The sequence below is a fragment of the Stegostoma tigrinum genome, chromosome 4 (assembly GCF_030684315.1).
Source record: "Stegostoma tigrinum isolate sSteTig4 chromosome 4, sSteTig4.hap1, whole genome shotgun sequence".
Lineage (NCBI taxonomy): Eukaryota > Metazoa > Chordata > Chondrichthyes > Orectolobiformes > Stegostomatidae > Stegostoma > Stegostoma tigrinum.
Window position 1 is genome coordinate 130,756,075 of NC_081357.1, and position 17,622 is coordinate 130,773,696.

The 17,622-nt window shown below is 44.5% G+C and overlaps 1 protein-coding gene across 12 annotated transcripts in view; it reads right to left on the minus strand.

The window, feature by feature from the left end:
• Positions 1 to 17,622, minus strand: part of dtnba (dystrobrevin, beta a) — a 537,031-nt gene that overhangs the window by 421,841 nt on the left and 97,568 nt on the right. For all 12 annotated transcript variants that reach the window (XM_048530760.2, XM_048530769.2, XM_048530766.2 and 9 more), the window contains one exon: positions 2,428 to 2,508. In XM_048530760.2, the coding sequence (XP_048386717.1) occupies positions 2,428 to 2,508 (81 nt within the window). The remainder of the gene's footprint in view (positions 1 to 2,427; positions 2,509 to 17,622) is intronic.

Here is a 17,622-nt window from a genome sequence, read left to right on the forward strand (position 1 = left end):
GCAGGTACAGAACTCCACCACCAGCTCCAGACTGTCTTCGTCAGTCAGGATAGGCCATCCTTTGGGAAAAGAATTTCCCTTTTCTCTGAGGCAGCCTCCAGGGGAACCCGTCAGGGAATGTTACTGACCTGCAGCATTGCTTTCTGCCTGGTCTCTGGTTAGATTCCCTACAGTGTGGAAACAGGCCCTTTGGCCCAACAAGTCCACACCGCCCCTCGAAGCATCCCACCCAGACCCATCCCCCTATAACCCACACACCCCTGAACACTACGGGTAATTTCCCATGGCCAATCCACCTAACCTGCACATCTTTGGACTGTGGGAGGAAACCAGAGCACCCGGAGGAAACCCATGCAGACACGGGGAGAATGTGCAAACTCTGCACAGGCAGTTACCCGAGGCTGGAATTGAACCTGGGTCCCTGGTGCTGTGAGGCTGCAGTGCTAACCACTGAGCCACCGTGCCACCCTCTGATATCACCGTGCGGCAAGAGGGCAATAAGCAGACAGAGAGCAGAATAGACTGCTCTCTGGGTGGTTTGTAGATACTGCACAGTATGCTACGACAGAAATTCCTGCTCTCCTGCCCCTAAAATCTGGCAGATTACCAGTGCTCAGCATGCAATGAGCTGAGACGGATATAGTTGTGTGAGAAGACCTGAGCTTCCCCCAAGGGGACGACCTACACATGGAGAAGGACTAAAATGTGGGAGTCTCAATAAAACAAGGATCCACCCAGTTTTTTTACTGTGATGCAGTGCACAAACTCTCGGGAGATGCAGAGGTGTGGTCAAGAGTGAATCCTTAAATGTTTCTGTGTGAATTAGGCTTCTCCATGGCTCAGTGGCATCATTGAAATATTTTTCAGGCTGTGATTTGGTGTATTTGTGTAGTTCATACAAACAAAACTCACCTCAGTGTCAGGTCTTTCCATTCTAATCCAAAAACTCTCATAATAACATGGTATGTGTCAACCAGAACCCATAAACCTCTCACAGTGAAAATCACTGACTCCGAATATTGCATCTCATACCTTCAGATCTTTTAAATTGGTCAAGATTTTTAAACATTTCCTGATTTGTCTTTTTTCAACTCATATTCCAATCTCTCTTTGCCTTTTTATTGCTCTTTCTACACTTGATTTGGCAACAAAGTCCCGGAATATTGCGCACATTTCCTTTTAATCATTGCATCGTTTTCCTGCATTCAGGTTGTGTAAGGGATTTAACATAGTGGCTTCCCTCTTGTGAACCAGGTCAAACATTGTGTTGGGAATAATGGTCTCTGTTCATTGTGAAGTACGTCAGTACACAATTAAATATCAAATTCTGTACACTGTTAATTCAGTTACCCTGTTGCTTGGTTGGTTTTACTTTCAGAGTAGACTGCTAACAAGATTTAGCACTATAATCATTAAGGCTGTGTAATTATTGCACTCAAACAGTAAGTGCAGCAGAAACAGTACATTGAGGTCAAAGTGAATTTTACACAATGCATTAGGCAAAATAAAAACCAAAAACATAAATTGCAGGAAATGCTCAGATATGGCAGCGTGTGAAGATAAATCAGAGATAACATTTCAGGTTCAGTAATTCTTCCTCAGAATTACTACCAAACAGTTTTGATAAGTTATGTTACCCTTGTGGAATCTAATACAGAATTTAGGTAAATGAGAACTCATTAACCGGCAATTTAAGGGGGGCATACAGGAATGTCCTTTGGCTTCCCGATTTCCAAAGGCCAGTGGAGCCAGATAAGCTAGCTGGATAGAGATAATGGGAACTGCAGATGCTGGAGAATCCAAGATAACAAAGTGTGGAGCTGGATGAACACAGCAGGCCCAGCAGCATCTTAAGAGCACAAAAATGCTGTTTGGCCTGCTGTGTTCATCCAGCTCCACACTTTGTTATCTAAGCTAGCTGGATACCTTGGTGGAAACCAGGCACCCAGGCAAGTGGAGAGGCCAGAAAGCAGCAGTCAAAAGTCAAAGGGGGGTCCTCACTCTTATACACTTGCTTCTTCAGGTTTGAGAGGCAGCCCACTTTCTTTAAATCAGACAATGAGCCCACCCTCTGATTATTTGGTTATGAAAGGGTTGTGCTAAGGAAGTACAATGGGTGAATGTTTCTCCACAAAATGTGGTTTCTGCCCACATTTTAGCCTACTAGTTGAAGCCTGATCAGAAAACAAAGAAACCGTGGGCAGTCAGTCAGTGGAATAAACAGAAAGCTCAAATCCTTCACCACTGACTGCAAACTTCGGACCTTTACCAGTTTGAGCGTGTGACTGTGTGTGTGTGAGTGTGTGTTTCTGAACATGACACGTATACAGCAGAAAATACACACCTACATATGCAGCAAGCCACCTCATTTCTAAATCCCCGTCTTAACATCTCATCTCCACCCACAAAATTTATCATAATACTTACGATTGCATCGTTTTTGCACAAATCGCAGCTTGCATGCTGTCCGATACGTCGAAAGCCTGATTACATCGTAATTTTGGGCTCCTGGAAGGAAAACAAAATAATAATAATCTTACATCTGTTTATTAACTGCCCACCAGCACAATAACAACAATACTTCCAACAGAATTAATGCCGCTATCGTTTAAAGAGCAAACATCCACCTGGAAACCCATTTTGCTCAATGCTGGATTTAGAAAAACAAATTATATTGAAGTGTGGACAATGTAGTGGATTACAACATTATTTTTCCCAGCACAGACTTTCAACTGGAAGCGGACCCACAGATTTGGTTAAAAATAAAAGATTTCACGAGACACAAATTGAATTTGCAGCTGTTCATATTTTTGCTCATTGAGTAATGAAACAAGACAATATTTTACCAGACCTGTACAACTTAAACTTGAAAATATTTAACATTATAAATCCTATGCATATATGAAATTATCTTGCATGGATTCTCTTTAATGTTAATAATATTTATATTAGATTGAAGAATGGTTGATCTATTTCTTTCAAATAGAAATGCACATTTCAGCATTTGCCTGGGCCATGTCAGTATTTGTCGCAGATTCTATGATCTGCCTTCATAACCGATCATAATGAAGGAATCACCTCAACAGATTCCACTACAGTGACAGTGGAGTTTTTCTGTACATGGAAGGGCCTTTTCTGGCATTTCAGTTCTGTCAATGTCTCCCATATTTCATTGGAATTATTTTCAAAAGCAATGGAAATACTGCTTTTCCATAGGGATGAATTTAACTAATTGCCAGGGTTATGCTATACAATACTGACTAAGGCATCAAAAGAAAATGTCAGTTGGTTCACTGAACGGAACACAGGCAAAAATAATTCAGGTAGCAACAAACAAAGCTTTTCTTTGCTTCAAAAGAAGCAGGAAAGTTGCTCTTTCATCTGAAGTGCTGAAATCTATACCTCGGTCAACTGACCTCTCTATGCATGGGTTGAACCTTCCACATATTTAGGGACTAATGCAGTCAAAGACCCAAACGTTCCTACTTGAGCATTGGCAAGGGCACAAACTCAGACCTTGCAAGTTGCAAAACTGTCTGGTAACATCGCTCATTCTACACAACAAATACTTTCAAAGGACAACACTGCACAAAACTGTGCACGTGTCCGCATCAAAGCTATCTTAAAAAAAGCAACAAAACAGTGGCTGGATTAACTGTGATAATGGGAACTGCAGATGCTGGAGGGTCCAAGATAATAAAATGTGAGGCTGGATGAACACAGCAGGCCAAGCAGCATCTCAGGAGCACAATTAACTGGAGTAACTGCATGGGTGGGCGGTTAGCAGAGTGGAAGAAAACTGTCGGGGTAAATTGGTATTTTCATGTTGGTAAACCGGAACTAGTGAAATGGCCCAGGGATCAGAGTTCAGTCCCCAATGATGGCCACATTTTGGCCACAATTCATAGCCTAGGCTTTTAGAGCAGTTGATTTGGGCAAGTGAATGAAGAAATAAACTAATATTAAATAATGCATACTAATCCTATAACTTTTTCTAACATGATAAAGTACATACATTTCATCTTATAACATTCAAAAGAATTAAAAACATCCACTCAAGCTAACTGTAATACATCACACAGAAATCTTTCAAAATCACTGTGATGACTATCTGAGTCACTGAATAATTTGTCCCCAAAGCCTTTTTTTTGGTTGTATAACATTATCATGGGAATCTTCCTCATCTCCATTCTCATCAATCATGCTAGTAACTATGGCATCACAATTTCACAAGCAACCATCCTTTAAAACATTAGATTTCTCACATTTAATAAATGATATTTGACAATTTTTTAATCAAGTTCATTTCATGTGTCTATGTCTCATTGTAATAACGCTTTAAGTGAATATGTTTACGTACTTGTGATCAGTGATAATGGGAACTGCAGATGCTAGAGAATCCAAGATAACAAAGTGTGAAGCTGGATGAATACAGCAGGCCAAGCAGCATCTCAGGAGCACAAGGGTCTAGGCCCGAAACGTCAGCTTTTGTGCTCCTAAGATGCTGCTTGGCCTGCTGTGTTCATCCAGCCCCACAGTTTGTTATCGATGTTTACATACTTGCCCTTCTTGAGCATGTTTTCTCACATTTCAACAACATTATCCCACATTGTGCTCCATCTGCTAATCTTTTGCCCACTCATTTAACCCATCAAGATCCCTTTGTACGCTTCTTCTGTCCTCTTCACAACTTAATTTCCAACCTATTTTGGTGTTATAAGAAAAGTTAGTAACCATATATTAGGTCGTTTCATCCAAGTCAATTATGAAGTTTGTAAACAGTTCAGGATGCTGCACAGCTCCTTATGGCACTTCACCCAATGTGTCTTCTCAACTGAAAAGTGACACACTTATATGGAGTAAGATAACAAAGTGTGAAGCAGGATGAACACAGCAGGCCAAGCAGCATCTCAGGAGCACAAAAGCTGATGTTACGGGCCTAGACCCTTCATCAGAAAAGGGGGATGGGGAGAGGGTTCTGAAATAAATAGGGAGAGAGGGGGAGGCAGACTGAAGATGGAGAGAAAAGAAGATATATGGAGAGGAGAGTATAGGTGGGGAGGTAGGGAGGGGATAGGTCAGTCCAGGGAAGACGGACAGGTCAAGGAGGCCGCATGAGGTTAGTAGATAGGAAATGGAGGTGCGGGGTGCGGCTTGAGGTGGGAGGAAGGGATAGGTGAGAGGAAGAACAGGTTAGGGAGGCAGGGACAGGCTGGGCTGGTTTTGGGATGCAGTGGGGGAAGGGGACGAGCTGGGCTGGTTTTGGGATGCAGTGGGGGAAGGGGAGATTTTGAAGCTTGTGAAGTCCACATTGATACTATTGAGCTGCAGGGTTCCCAAGCGGAATATGAGTTGCTGTTCCTGCAACATTCAGGTGGCATCATTGTGGCACTGCAGGAGGCCCATGGCAGACATGTCGTCTGAGGAATGGGAGGGGGAGTTAAAATTATTCGCGACTGGGAGGTGCAGTTATTTATTGCGAACTGAGCGGAGGTGTTCCGCAAAGCGGTCCCCAAGCCTCCGCTTGGTTTCCCCAATGTAGAGGAAGCCACAACGGGTACAGTGGATACAGTATACCACATTGGCAGATGTGCAGGTGAACATCTGCTTAATGTGGAAAGTCATCTTGGAGCCTGGGATGGGGGTGAGGGAGGAGGTGTGGGGGCAAGTGTAGCACTTCCTGCGGTTGCAGGGGAAGGTGCCTGGTGTGGTGGGGTTGGAGGGCAGTGTGGAGCGGACAAGGGAGTCACAGAGGGAGTGGTCTCTCCGGAAGGCAGACAAGGGTGGGGATGGAAAAATAGCTTGGGTGGTGGGGTCGGATTGTAGATGGCGGAAGTGTCGGAGGATGTTGCGTTGTATCCGGAGGTTGGTGGGGTGGTATGTGAGAACGAGGGGGATCCTCTTGGGGCAGTTGTGGCGGGGGCAGGGTGTGAGGGATGTGTTGCGGGAAATGCGGGAGACGCGGTCAAGGGCATTCTCGACCACTGCGGGGGGAAAGTTGCGGTCCTCGAAGAACGTGGACATCTGGGATGTGAAGGAGTGGAATGCCTCATCCTGCGAGCAGATGCGGTGGAGGTGGAGGAATTGGGAATAGTGGATGGCATTTTTGCAGCAAGGTGGGTGGGAGGAGGTGTATTCTGGGTAGCTGTGGGAGTCAGTGGGCTTGAAATGGATATCGGTTTCTAGGTGGTTACCTGAGATGGAGACTCATAGGTCCAGGAAGGTGAGGGATGTGTTGGAAATGGCCCAGGTGAACTTGAGGTTGGGGTGGAAGGTGTTGGTAAAGTGGATGAACTGTTCGAGCTCCTCTGGGGAGTAAGAGGCGGCGCCAATACAGTCATCAATGTAACGGAGGAAGAGGTGGGGTTTGGGGCCAGTGTAGGTACGGAAGAGGGACTGTTCCACGTAACCTACAAAGAGGCAGGCATAGCTTGGGCCCATGCGGGTACCCATGGCCACCCCCTTTGTCTGTAGGAATTGGGAGGAAGCGAAAGAGAAGTTGTTGAGGGTGAGGACGAGTTCGGTTAGGCGGATGAGGGTGTTGGTGGAGGGGGACTGGTCGAGCCTGCGGGACAGGAAGAAGCGGAGGGCCTTGAGGCCATCTGCATGAGGAATGCAGGTGTATGGGGACTGGGCGCCCATGTGAAAATGAGGTTTTGGGGGCCAGGGAATTGGAAGTCCTGGAGGAGGTGGAGGGCGTGGGTGGTGTCACGAACGTAGGTAGGGAGTTCCTGGACCAAAGGGGAGAAAATGGAGTCCAGATAGGTGGAGATGAGTTCAGTGGGGCAGGAACAGGCTGAGACGATGGGTCGATCAGGGCAGGCAGGTTTGTGGATTTTGGGAAGGAGATAGAAACGGGCCGTGCGAGGTTGGGGAACAATGAGGTTGGAGGCTGTGGGTGGGAGGTCCCCTGAGGTGATGAGGTCATGGATGGTATTGGAGATGATGGTTTGGTGCTCAGGGGTGGGGTCATGATCAAGGGGGCGGTAGGAGGAGGTGTCGGAGAGTTGCCGTTTGGGCTCGGCGATGTCGAGGTCAGTGTGCCATACTACTGCTGAGTCTGTTTTCTGTTGGTGAATCTATATACCTTGGCTGAATCACCTCCAGGGCAAGCATATCCTTCCTTGAATATGGAGACCAAATCTCTGTATAGTACTCTAGAATTGGTCTTATCAAAATTCATCACAATCATACTGAGTCTTTTTTCAATCCTGTACTCCTACTGTCTTGCAATAAAGGCCAAAATATCATCGGCACGCTAATTTCTTGCATTCCTTACACTGAACATTGCTAATTAAGAAGCTGAACCAATTTAAAGAATCTTTTCTACTTACACTACTCACATTTGGTTTTACTCTAAGTACTCTCCAACTGCCACCTTGTTGCCCAGAAACTTAGTGCTTATATTTTTTTGCACCACGTTGTGTCCTCCCAAAACTTGCATTCCCACCTCATTTTACAGTACCACCCAACTAGTTACATTATTCTTGGTCTCTGTGCCTAAGTACATTTAATAACGGTATAAATATATGCTTGTTTAAAAAAAATCTTATATAAAAGTCAACACAATGACTTTCTGCTTTAAAACATTTAGTTAACATACCGCATGTAAAAATCAATGCTATATTTTCAGGGATTGATTTGCAAAGTGTTTACAATTATATGTAATTACTACAGTTCATTACTATACAGACACTTACAGGAGCCTTAAGATTTCTCGTCTGCCAATTCTAGCAGCAATTTCCCAGACAGTCAATAAGGTTAATTGATCTATCAATGTCTTTGAGAAATTACAGCTAGAATACAACGCAATTGAAGCTGGGAAAAAAAATGCCATAGTTATACTTTCACTTGCAAAGTCATCTCTACATCCCCAAAAAGAGCAAAGCAAGATTATTGTGTATAATATTGGGGTGGCACAGTGCCTTAGTGGTTAGATAATAAAGTGTGGAGCTGATTGAACACAGCAGGCCAAGCAGCATCTCAGGAGCACAAAAGATGACGTTTCGGGCCTGGACCCTTCATCAGAGAGGTCAGTGGTTAACACTGCAGCCTCACAATGCCAGGGGGCTGGGTTCAATCCAGTTTCAGGTGACTATCTGTGTCAGGTCTGCACATTCCCCCCGTGTCTGCGCACGTTTCCTCCGGGTGCTCTAGTCTCCCGCAACCGTTCAAAGATCTGCAGGTTAGGTAGGTTAACCATGGGAAATGCAGGGTTAAGGGAATAGGGTAAGAGGGCAAGTCTGGGTGGGATGCTCTCCAGAGGGTCGGTGTGGATGTGTTGGGCCGAATGGCCTGCTCCTACACTGTACGGGTTCTACAATGATGTGAGTTGGTCTCCTTATAAACCTTGTAATGAAAGAAACTTGGCACAGATATCACGTATTGAATAATTCCACAGTCTTTTATTACAGCTGACTAACGTATAATATTGCAGTTAATAGATAGTAATGAAATGACAAATGACATGAAGAAACATTTGGCTTCCGTTTTGCTACACAAAACATTCCAGGAATCACTGTAAATGAAGAGATGAAGGGGAGAGTGTAACTAGATGCAATTACAGCCACACTACAGGATCATAGTTTGTGTCCTTGTGGACTTCATGCCAGGGCTAGGGCCTTGAAAAAGGTGTTAATGAGATAGTGGATACATTCATGTTACTTGTGCAAATTTCCCCCAAATTCTGAAAAGTTTCATCAGACTGGAAGGGAGAGAGAAAGAACGCATGAAACTATGGGCTAGTTGGCTTGATGCCTATCTTGGGAAAGATGTTAGAATTGGCCACTGAAGAGTTGATAGCTGGGTACTTAGAAAAACACAAATGTAACCAACATGCTTTCATAGAACATAGAACATAGAAAAGTACAGCACATACAGGCCCTTTGACCCACGATGTTGTGCCGTGGAATAATCCTAATCCAAAAACAAAATAACTTAACCTACATTCCCCTCAATTCACTGCTGTCCATGTGCATGTCCAGCAGTCGCTCAAATGTCACGAATGACTCCACTTCCACGACTTCCACTGGTAAACCATTCCATGCACTCAACTCTCTGGGTGAAGAACCTCCCTCTGACGTCTCCTCTATACCTTCCTCCGAACACCTTAAAACTATGACCCCTCGTGGCAGTCATTCCTGCCCTGGGGAAAAGTCTCTGGCTATCGACTCTATCCATGCCTCTCATTACATTGTACACCTCGATCAGGTCACCTCTCTTCCTCCTTCTCTCCAGAGAGAAAAGTCCGCGCTCAGTCAACCTCTCCTCATAAGACAAGCCCTCCAGTCCAGGCAGTATCCTGGTAAACCTCTTTTGCACCCTCTCCAAAGCCTCCACATCTTTCCTATAATAGGGTAACCAGAACTGGACACAATATTCCAAGTATCAGAGATAATGGGAACTGCAGATGCTGGAGAATTCCAAGACAATAAAATGTGAGGCTGGATGAACACAGCAGGCCAAGCAGCATCTCAGGAGCACAAAAGCTGACGTTTCGGGCCTAGACCCTTCATCAGAGAGGGGGATGGGGAGAGGGAACTGGAATAAATAGGGAGAGAGGGGGAGGCGGACCGAAGATGGAGAGTAAAGAAGATAGGTGGAGAGAGTGTAGGTGGGGAGGAAGGGAGGGGATAGGTCAGTCCAGGGAAGATGGAGAGGTCAAGGAGGTGGGATGAGGTTAGTAGGTAGATGGGGGTGCGGCTTGGGGTGGGAGGAAGGGATGGGTGAGAGGAAGAACCGGTTAGGGAGGCAGAGACAGGTTGGACTGGTTTTGGGATGCAGTGGGGGGAGGGGATGAGCTGGGCTGGTTGTGTGGTGCAGTGGGGGGAGGGGACAAACTGGGCTGGTTTAGGGATGCAATAGGGGAAGGGGAGATTTTGAAACTGGTGAAGTCCACATTGATACCATATGGCTGCAGGGTTCCCAGGCGGAATATGAGTTGCTGTTCCTGCAACCTTCGGGTGGCATCATTGTGGCACTGCAGGAGGCCCATGATGGACATGTCATCTAGAGAATGGGAGGGGGAGTGGAAATGGTTTGCGACTGGGAGGTGCAGTTGTTTGTTGCGAACTGAGCGGAGGTGTTCTGCAAAGCGGTCCCCAAGCCTCCACTTGGTTTCCCCAATGTAGAGGAGGCCACACCGGGTACAGTGGATGCAGTATACCACATTAGCAGATGTGCAGGTGAACCTCTGCTTAATGTGGAATGTCATCTTGGGGCCTGGGATAGGGGTGAGGGAGGAGGTGTGGGGACAAGTGTAGCATTTCCTGCGGTTGCAGGGGAAGGTGCCGGGTGTGGTGGGGTTGGAGGGCAGTGTGGAGCGAACAAGGGAGTTACGGAGAGAGTGGTCTCTCCGGAAAGCTGACAGGGGAGGGGATGGAAAAATGTCTTGGGTGGTGGGGTCGGATTGTAAATGGCGGAAGTGTCGGAGGATAATGCGTTGTATCCGGAGGTTGGTAGGGTGGTGTGTGAGAACGAGGGGGATCCTCTTGGGGCGGTTGTGGCGGGGCCGGGGTGTGAGGGATGTTTTGCGGGAAATACGGGAGACGCGGTCAAGGGCGTTCTCGATCACTGTGGGGGGAAAGTTGCGGTCCTTGAAGAACTTGGACATCTGGGATGTGCGGGAGTGGAATGTCTTATCGTTGGTGCAGATGCGGCGGAGGAATTGGGAATAGGGGATGGAATTTTTGCAGGAGGGTGGGTGAGAGGAGGTGTATTCTAGGTAGCTGTGGGAGTTGGTGGGCTTGAAATGGACATCAGTTACAAGCTGGTTGCCTGAGATGGAGACTGAGAGGTCCAGGAAGGTGAGGGATGTGCTGGAGATGGCCCAGGTGAACTGAAGGTTGGGGTGGAAGGTGTTGGTGAAGTGAATGAACTGTTCGAGCTCCTCTGGGGAGCAAGAGGCGGCGCCGATACAGTCATCAATGTACCGGAGGAAGAGGTGGGGTTTGGGGCCTGTGTAGGTGCGGGAGAGGGACTGTTCCACGTAACCTACAAAGAGGCAGGCATAGCTGGGGCCCATGCGGGTGCCCATGGCCACCCCCTTGGTCTGTAGGAAGTGGGAGGAGTCAAAAGAGAAGTTGTTGAGTGTGAGGACGAGTTCAGCTAGGCGGATGAGAGTGTCGGTGGAGGGGGACTGGTCGGGCCTGCGGGACAGGAAGAAGCGGAGGGCCTTGAGGCCATCTCCATGCGGAATGCAGGTGTACAGGGACTGGACGTCCATGGTGAATATGAGGTGTTGGGGGCCAGGGAATTGGAAGTATTCCAAGTGTGGTCTTACCAGGGTTTTGTAGAGCTGCAGCATAACCTCGCGGCTCTTAAACTCGATCCCCCTGTTAATGAAAGCCAAAACACCATATGCTTTCTTAACAACCTTATCCACTTGGGTGGCAACTTTGAGGGAGCTATGCACTTAAACACCAAGATCCCGCTGTTCCTCCACACTGCCGAGAATACTGCCTTTAATCCTATATTCAGCATTTAAGTTCGACCTTCCAAAATGCATCACTTTGCATTTATCCAGGTTGAACTCCATCTGCCATTTCTCAGCCCAGCTCTGTAAACTGTCAATGTCTCGCTGAAGCCTGCAATAGCCCTCGATACTATCAATGGCACCTCCAACCTTTGTGTCATCAGCAAACATACTAACCCACGCCTCAACCTCCTCATCCAAGTCATTTATAAAAACTACAAAGAGCAGAGGCCCAAGAACAGACCCCTGCGGGACACCACTCAGCACTGACCTCCAGGCAGAATACAACCACTCTCTGCCTCCTGTCAGCCAACCAATTCTAAAACCAGACAGCCAAATCACCCTGTATCCCACACCTCCTGACTTTCAAACCAGTTTGAAATGCCTTTTACCTTGGCACCAGGCAAGCAGTGGACCAAACAGGGCTTGAAGGGTCTAGGCCCAAAACGTCAGCTTTTGTGCTCCTGATTCGCTGCTTGGCCTGCTGAGTTCATCCAGCTTCACACTTTATTATCTAGGACTCTCGATCCCGCTTACAAAGGATACTATCTGTCCTCCTAATTGGAGAATGCCCTAACACTGCCACTTTTCCTCCTACATGAATGGTCTGGCCCACAGTGCAGTGGTCAGTTTGTCCATCCTCCCTACAGTCCTTTCCTTCATCCACACTGGAGCAAACACCTCGTACCTGTTAGCCAAGCTCAAGAGTAAAGGCTTCTCCAATGCTCAATTCAGGATCCCTCTTCCAGCCTTGCTAGTTGTCAGACCCTCCAGTCCCTGAGCACTGTCAGCATTTGCGAGTAGTTAGTCTTGAAGGTGTGGCTGCCTCCTGAAACACAGCATCCAGGTAACTCTCGCCCATTATGTCACAGTGTTCCAACTCCATAACTCTGAGCCAGAGTTCCTTGAGCCACCAACACTTGCTGCAGATGTGGGCACTACGAACCGCAACGGGGCTCACCATGCAGGTACAATATCATCTGGCCATCATCTCCAAATGCTCCATCATTGAAAATGAATGTCTAAGATAGATAACTTTTTTGTTTTGTCAACGAATTGGGCTATAGGAAAGAAAATGGACTTGAAGCAGAGCATCAGCCATGATTACATTGAATGACAGAGCAGGGACAGGGTGCCATTGGCTTTACTGCGACTCCAATAATGTTCTTCCTCAACCTGGACAGTTTCTGGAAACTGTCAGCAACCAGTACTGGGCTTTGAATGCACTAAGTTATTGTAAATTTTAATACATTTTAAACTTCAGTAATTATTCTAAGGAATTAAATTTTCAATTTGTTTATTCATCATTTATTAATGTGTAAAAGATCGTGGTCTACAAGATTGTAGGACATTGGAAAATGGTAGGGTGCACAGAGAAAGCACTGAGACTAAGCACACCAATTGTTCCTGGAGGCTCTCTGAAAGATGGATCTTTCTCCACTTTGTCACCTAGAACATACAACAAGGCAAAGGAAAACGGAGAAAAATAAGGCTTTCAAAAGTAAAAAAAAAACTGAAATGACTTCTAGGATTTTCCTTCTCTGTCTTAATCATTCCAGATAATGGAAGTATTAGGAACTTGCATCCTTCTTGACATTACGTTCTCTTTACTTAATTTTAACATCTTAATGTTGACATAATTTAACTATGATTATTTAATTTGCCGTATCTGCTCTTGATTTTTTTCAAATTTATTGCTGTCCTATATTCAGGCTGTAGTTCTTCACCTTTAACATTTTTTTTTAAATTTTCTTTGTACTTGGATATTAGTCCAACAGAGAATAAAAAGCATTCTTTCCAAAGAAAGAACGGATAAAATAATTACAGAGATAGTAGGAACTGCCGATGCTAGAGAATCTGAGATAACAAGGTGTAGAGCTGGATGAACACAGCAGGCCAAGCAGCATCAGAGGAGCAGGAAGGCTGGTGTTTTGGGTCTGGACGCTTCTTCAGAAAATTAAGAACTACTGTGGGACACTGATAATGTCCCCACCTCTAGGTCAGGAGGCCAGGGTTCAAGACCCACCTGCTCCGGTGCTGTGTATTAACATCACAGACTAAATAATTATTCTCCTTTGTATTTATGCTTCCAAAATAATTTTTAATAGTGATCCAGCAGTAAAGACTAATTTCAAGATACTGAACAGATTCTTGCTGAAATTCTTTGAACAATAAAAGTACCTGCTTTTCATTACAATCAATGACCCATGAATTATCAGGAATCACATTTTAAAATGACACATTTCTGCAATTTCATTAATGCATCAATTTCAGGAAAAAAACAGATCTGTTCCAAATTTTTTCTTGTTAAGTACCGCACATGCCGAACCCCATTCACTACAGTACGGTGCGTCATTAATTTTTCAGCCTTCATCTTAAACAATAACATATTTCAACAATAATCTTTCCAATAATTAAGGCCATTAATAGTTAGATACTTTATTAAAATTATTTCAGTAAAATTTTTAAAAGTTTTAGTGAAAAAAATTAGTTCAACCAGTGATATAAAATCAGACAAAACCAAGCAAAGGCAAAATTAAAGTGACAAAATGTAGCTCATTACAGACACAAGGTTAGTTCTTAAAAGGTTAATCAAGTGGTCCTCAGTACTTTCTGCATCAAACCACCTACTAACAAAGTGCAGTTACAATATCTGTAATTATCCAGATATTTCAAGGACATGCTTTAGAAAAATTGAAAAAGGAGAAAATTGTTTCAGTGTTGCTCGGAAGACAATAGGTGCTTTACGCTGAAATCCCCTGTTTTTTGAGCTTTTTAGTGGAAGGCTGTATTGCCCTTTGCTGCTTGAAATCTGACGACAAGGTAACAATGTGGTTAGTTCAGCCTGTACAATGATGCGCCTATTACAATAAGTAAGCAGATTCGTGGTGAAGTCTTAATTGTTACTTTAATTTACTGAAACTGGTGGAAGAATCTCTATTATCAAGCTACAAATTATATAGTCTGACATGTGCATTTTGACCTATATACTAAAGCAATTACTTACCAACTGCAGAGTAGTCCCGCTGATATCCTTGTTGCAAGTTCAGACAGCTGAACTGCTAGGTCCCACCCATCCTTATAGATACTTTAATACCATTATAAGATTGAACTTCAATTTAGATCTTCAAGGGAACTTGAACAGCTTTACGCTGTAGTAACAAGCTGAAGGTGGTTTCAGGTTTAATCCCTTGTACATACTGAATGTGTTTCTCTCAGCTGAGCCAGTATCAAGTATGACAGTTATTACAGTGTCTTTTAAATTGGAAGGGGACTAACATTTCTGGCTCTGTCTGGTATTGCCTACTGCAACTTTTCATATGTGTATATCTCCAACAACAGGATCAAGATTTGCTGACAAAAACAGAAGTTGCTAGAAAAGTTCAGCAGGTCTGGTAGCATCTGTGAAGAGAAATCAAGGGTCCAGTGACTGCAGCTGGGAAAATGTCAGTTTATATGCAGAAGATAGGATGGGAGGAAGGAGTCAGGAGTAAAGGATAGGTGCGGATAGAGCCCAAAGAGACAGAAGAGCAGTTGGATAGATAAGGAGTGGATAACAATCTGTTTGGGAGGGTGGGAAGCTATTAATGGAGACTGTTAGTGACTAACAATAGGTAGTGTGTAATGGCCGCTGTGTGATAACAAAGCCTGGTATGTGGGGTAGGGAGTTAGGACAGGGGGAGACTTCAGGCCCTAAAATTACTGAACTTGATATTGTGTCCGGAGGGCTACATGGTCCCCAGGCGGAAAATGAGTCACTGTTCCAGGCACTGGGCTTCGGCTGGAACATGCAGCAAGCCAGAGACAGAGATGTTGGCCAGGGAGCAAGGTGGTGTGTTGAAGTGGCAGGCAAATGGAAACTCAAGTCCTTTTTTGCAAGCAGAACGTAGATGCTCTGCAAAGAGGTCACGCAGTCTATGCTTCAATTCCCCAGTGTAGAGGAGACCACGTTGTGAGCAGCAAATGCAGTAGGCTAGATTCTAGAAAGTGCAGGTGAAGCGTTGCTTCACCTGGAAGCTATGTTTGGGGCCTTGGATACTGGGGAAGGAGGAGGTAAATGGGCAGGTGTTACACCTTCAGCAGGTACGCGGAAGGTGCTGTGAGACTGCCTTTTGTCTGACTGACTATTCTCCTTTCTCTTTGGGCTCTATCCCCACTTGTCATCTACTCCTGACCCTCTCCCTGTATCCTATCTTCTGCATATAAACCAACATTTTCCTAGCTACCATCAGCTCTGAGGAAGGGCCACTGGACCTAAAACATTAACTCTGACCTTTTCTTCACAGATGCTGCCAGACCTGCTCAGTTTTTCCAGCAACTTCTGTTTTTGTTTTATAATTTCCAGCATCCACAGTTCTTTTGATCTTTATCAAGTTTAGCTAAGATGCTCAGGGGCAATCTGCTTCTGTGCAGACAGAGTGCTCTGAGCTTAAGGTTTGTGCTGTTATGAGAAGGGGGAGCATTCCTCTGGTGGTCACACCTGGTGGCAACGTATGTTCATCTAGTGGGCATAACATTTACTCCCTTCTGGGGGGGGTCAGTCCTCGGCTGAAATGTTCTGATTGGATGATTAACATCAAAGGCTAGGAAACAGAAATCATAGAAATCAGACAACACCTAAAAATAGAAATGACAAATCGCAGCATTTTGGGTAACTGTCATTCTTCAGGAAAGAAACTCCTCAAGCTGTACAGCAAACCAAGAGACCTGAATTATTGCTTCTGTCTTTGCAGATCCCAATGTGTTCTCTCTGTACATCTGACATTACTTGTTTCTGGCTTCCAGATGATGCACCTATAGTTATTTTTGTTTTAGCACCAGATTGCTAAGTCCTAAGACTACACTGGTTTATTCAGGAAAGAGAACAGGTTAGAGTATAGTGTAGGAACAAGACAGCTTGTAATGCATAGAGATAATTGGGAAGATGCTAAAGAAGGAAAAATTACAGATTTAATATTCCAATTCAGAATGGTCACAATTTAGAAAAATTCATTCAATCCGAGTCCAAGCTGGTTCTTTCCAAAAGCCTGTCAGATACCCCTGGCCTCTGTCCTTTCCCCTCTGCCCTTCTAATACTCTTTTGAAAATCACAATTGAATCCACCTCCACCAGCCTCGCAGACTGTGCATTCAAGACCCTAAACACTCCCTGCATAATTCTATCTTCACATGTCCAATCACCCAATTTCCAACCATCTCAAATGTGCTTTCTGATTCTCAATTCCTCCTCACTACTGTGCCATGATTTTGAGAATTTCAAATTGATTTTAAGTTTCTTTTCTATAGGAACAATGCAAACTTCTTCAATCTCTCCACATCACACAAGTTCCTCATACCTGAAAAAAACACTCAAAACTCTTTCTGAACACTGCATTAAGTTTTTACATTCCTCCTAAATACAATGCCCAGAATTAAACACAATGTTTCAGACAAGGCTAAAGCAATAAGTTTATAGATTCTTTGCTTTTGTACCATAAGCTTGGGTCTGCATATTATCTTTTAATTTTCTCAAATTCCCTTGCCACCTCAAACAAATTTGTGCATGTGCAGCTATAGTTCCGTTAACTCCATTGACCTCAGCTTTTCTGACCGTTCCATTATCTGCCCAACATACACATCAAGCCCCTTCAAAAGTTTTAAAATAAACACTTCTGGTCTGGAACTTACAAACTAAACTGCTTACACTAAACAATTCTAAACCATCTGTTTTCACCAGGATCAACTGTTTTATATATCTAGCTTCAGTCAAGTCTTCTGCAAAGCTGTAAAACTGAAACCCAAAAGTTTTATTTCACACTATGGGTGCTTCCCCTAATCAAAAGAAAAATCAATCTCTGCCTTTCTAAAATGAAAGCCCAAGATACAATTATTTACTTTGTCTAAAAGTTCTCCTAATGCAGAGCTGGCTACATACCAGGAACACGTTCTCTTCATAATGATTTAAAAAGAAATCACCTTGGCTCCAGAAATATTAATCTTTAAACCCTTTTACATACAAACAAAAACCTATGTACCAATAGTTCAAATCCAAACTCTGATGTAAAATATATGTTTCTGATGAAGGGTCCAGGCCCGAAACGTCAGCTTTCCTGCTCCTCTGATGCTGCTCAGCCTGCTGTGTTCATCCAGCTCTACACCTTGTTATCTCTA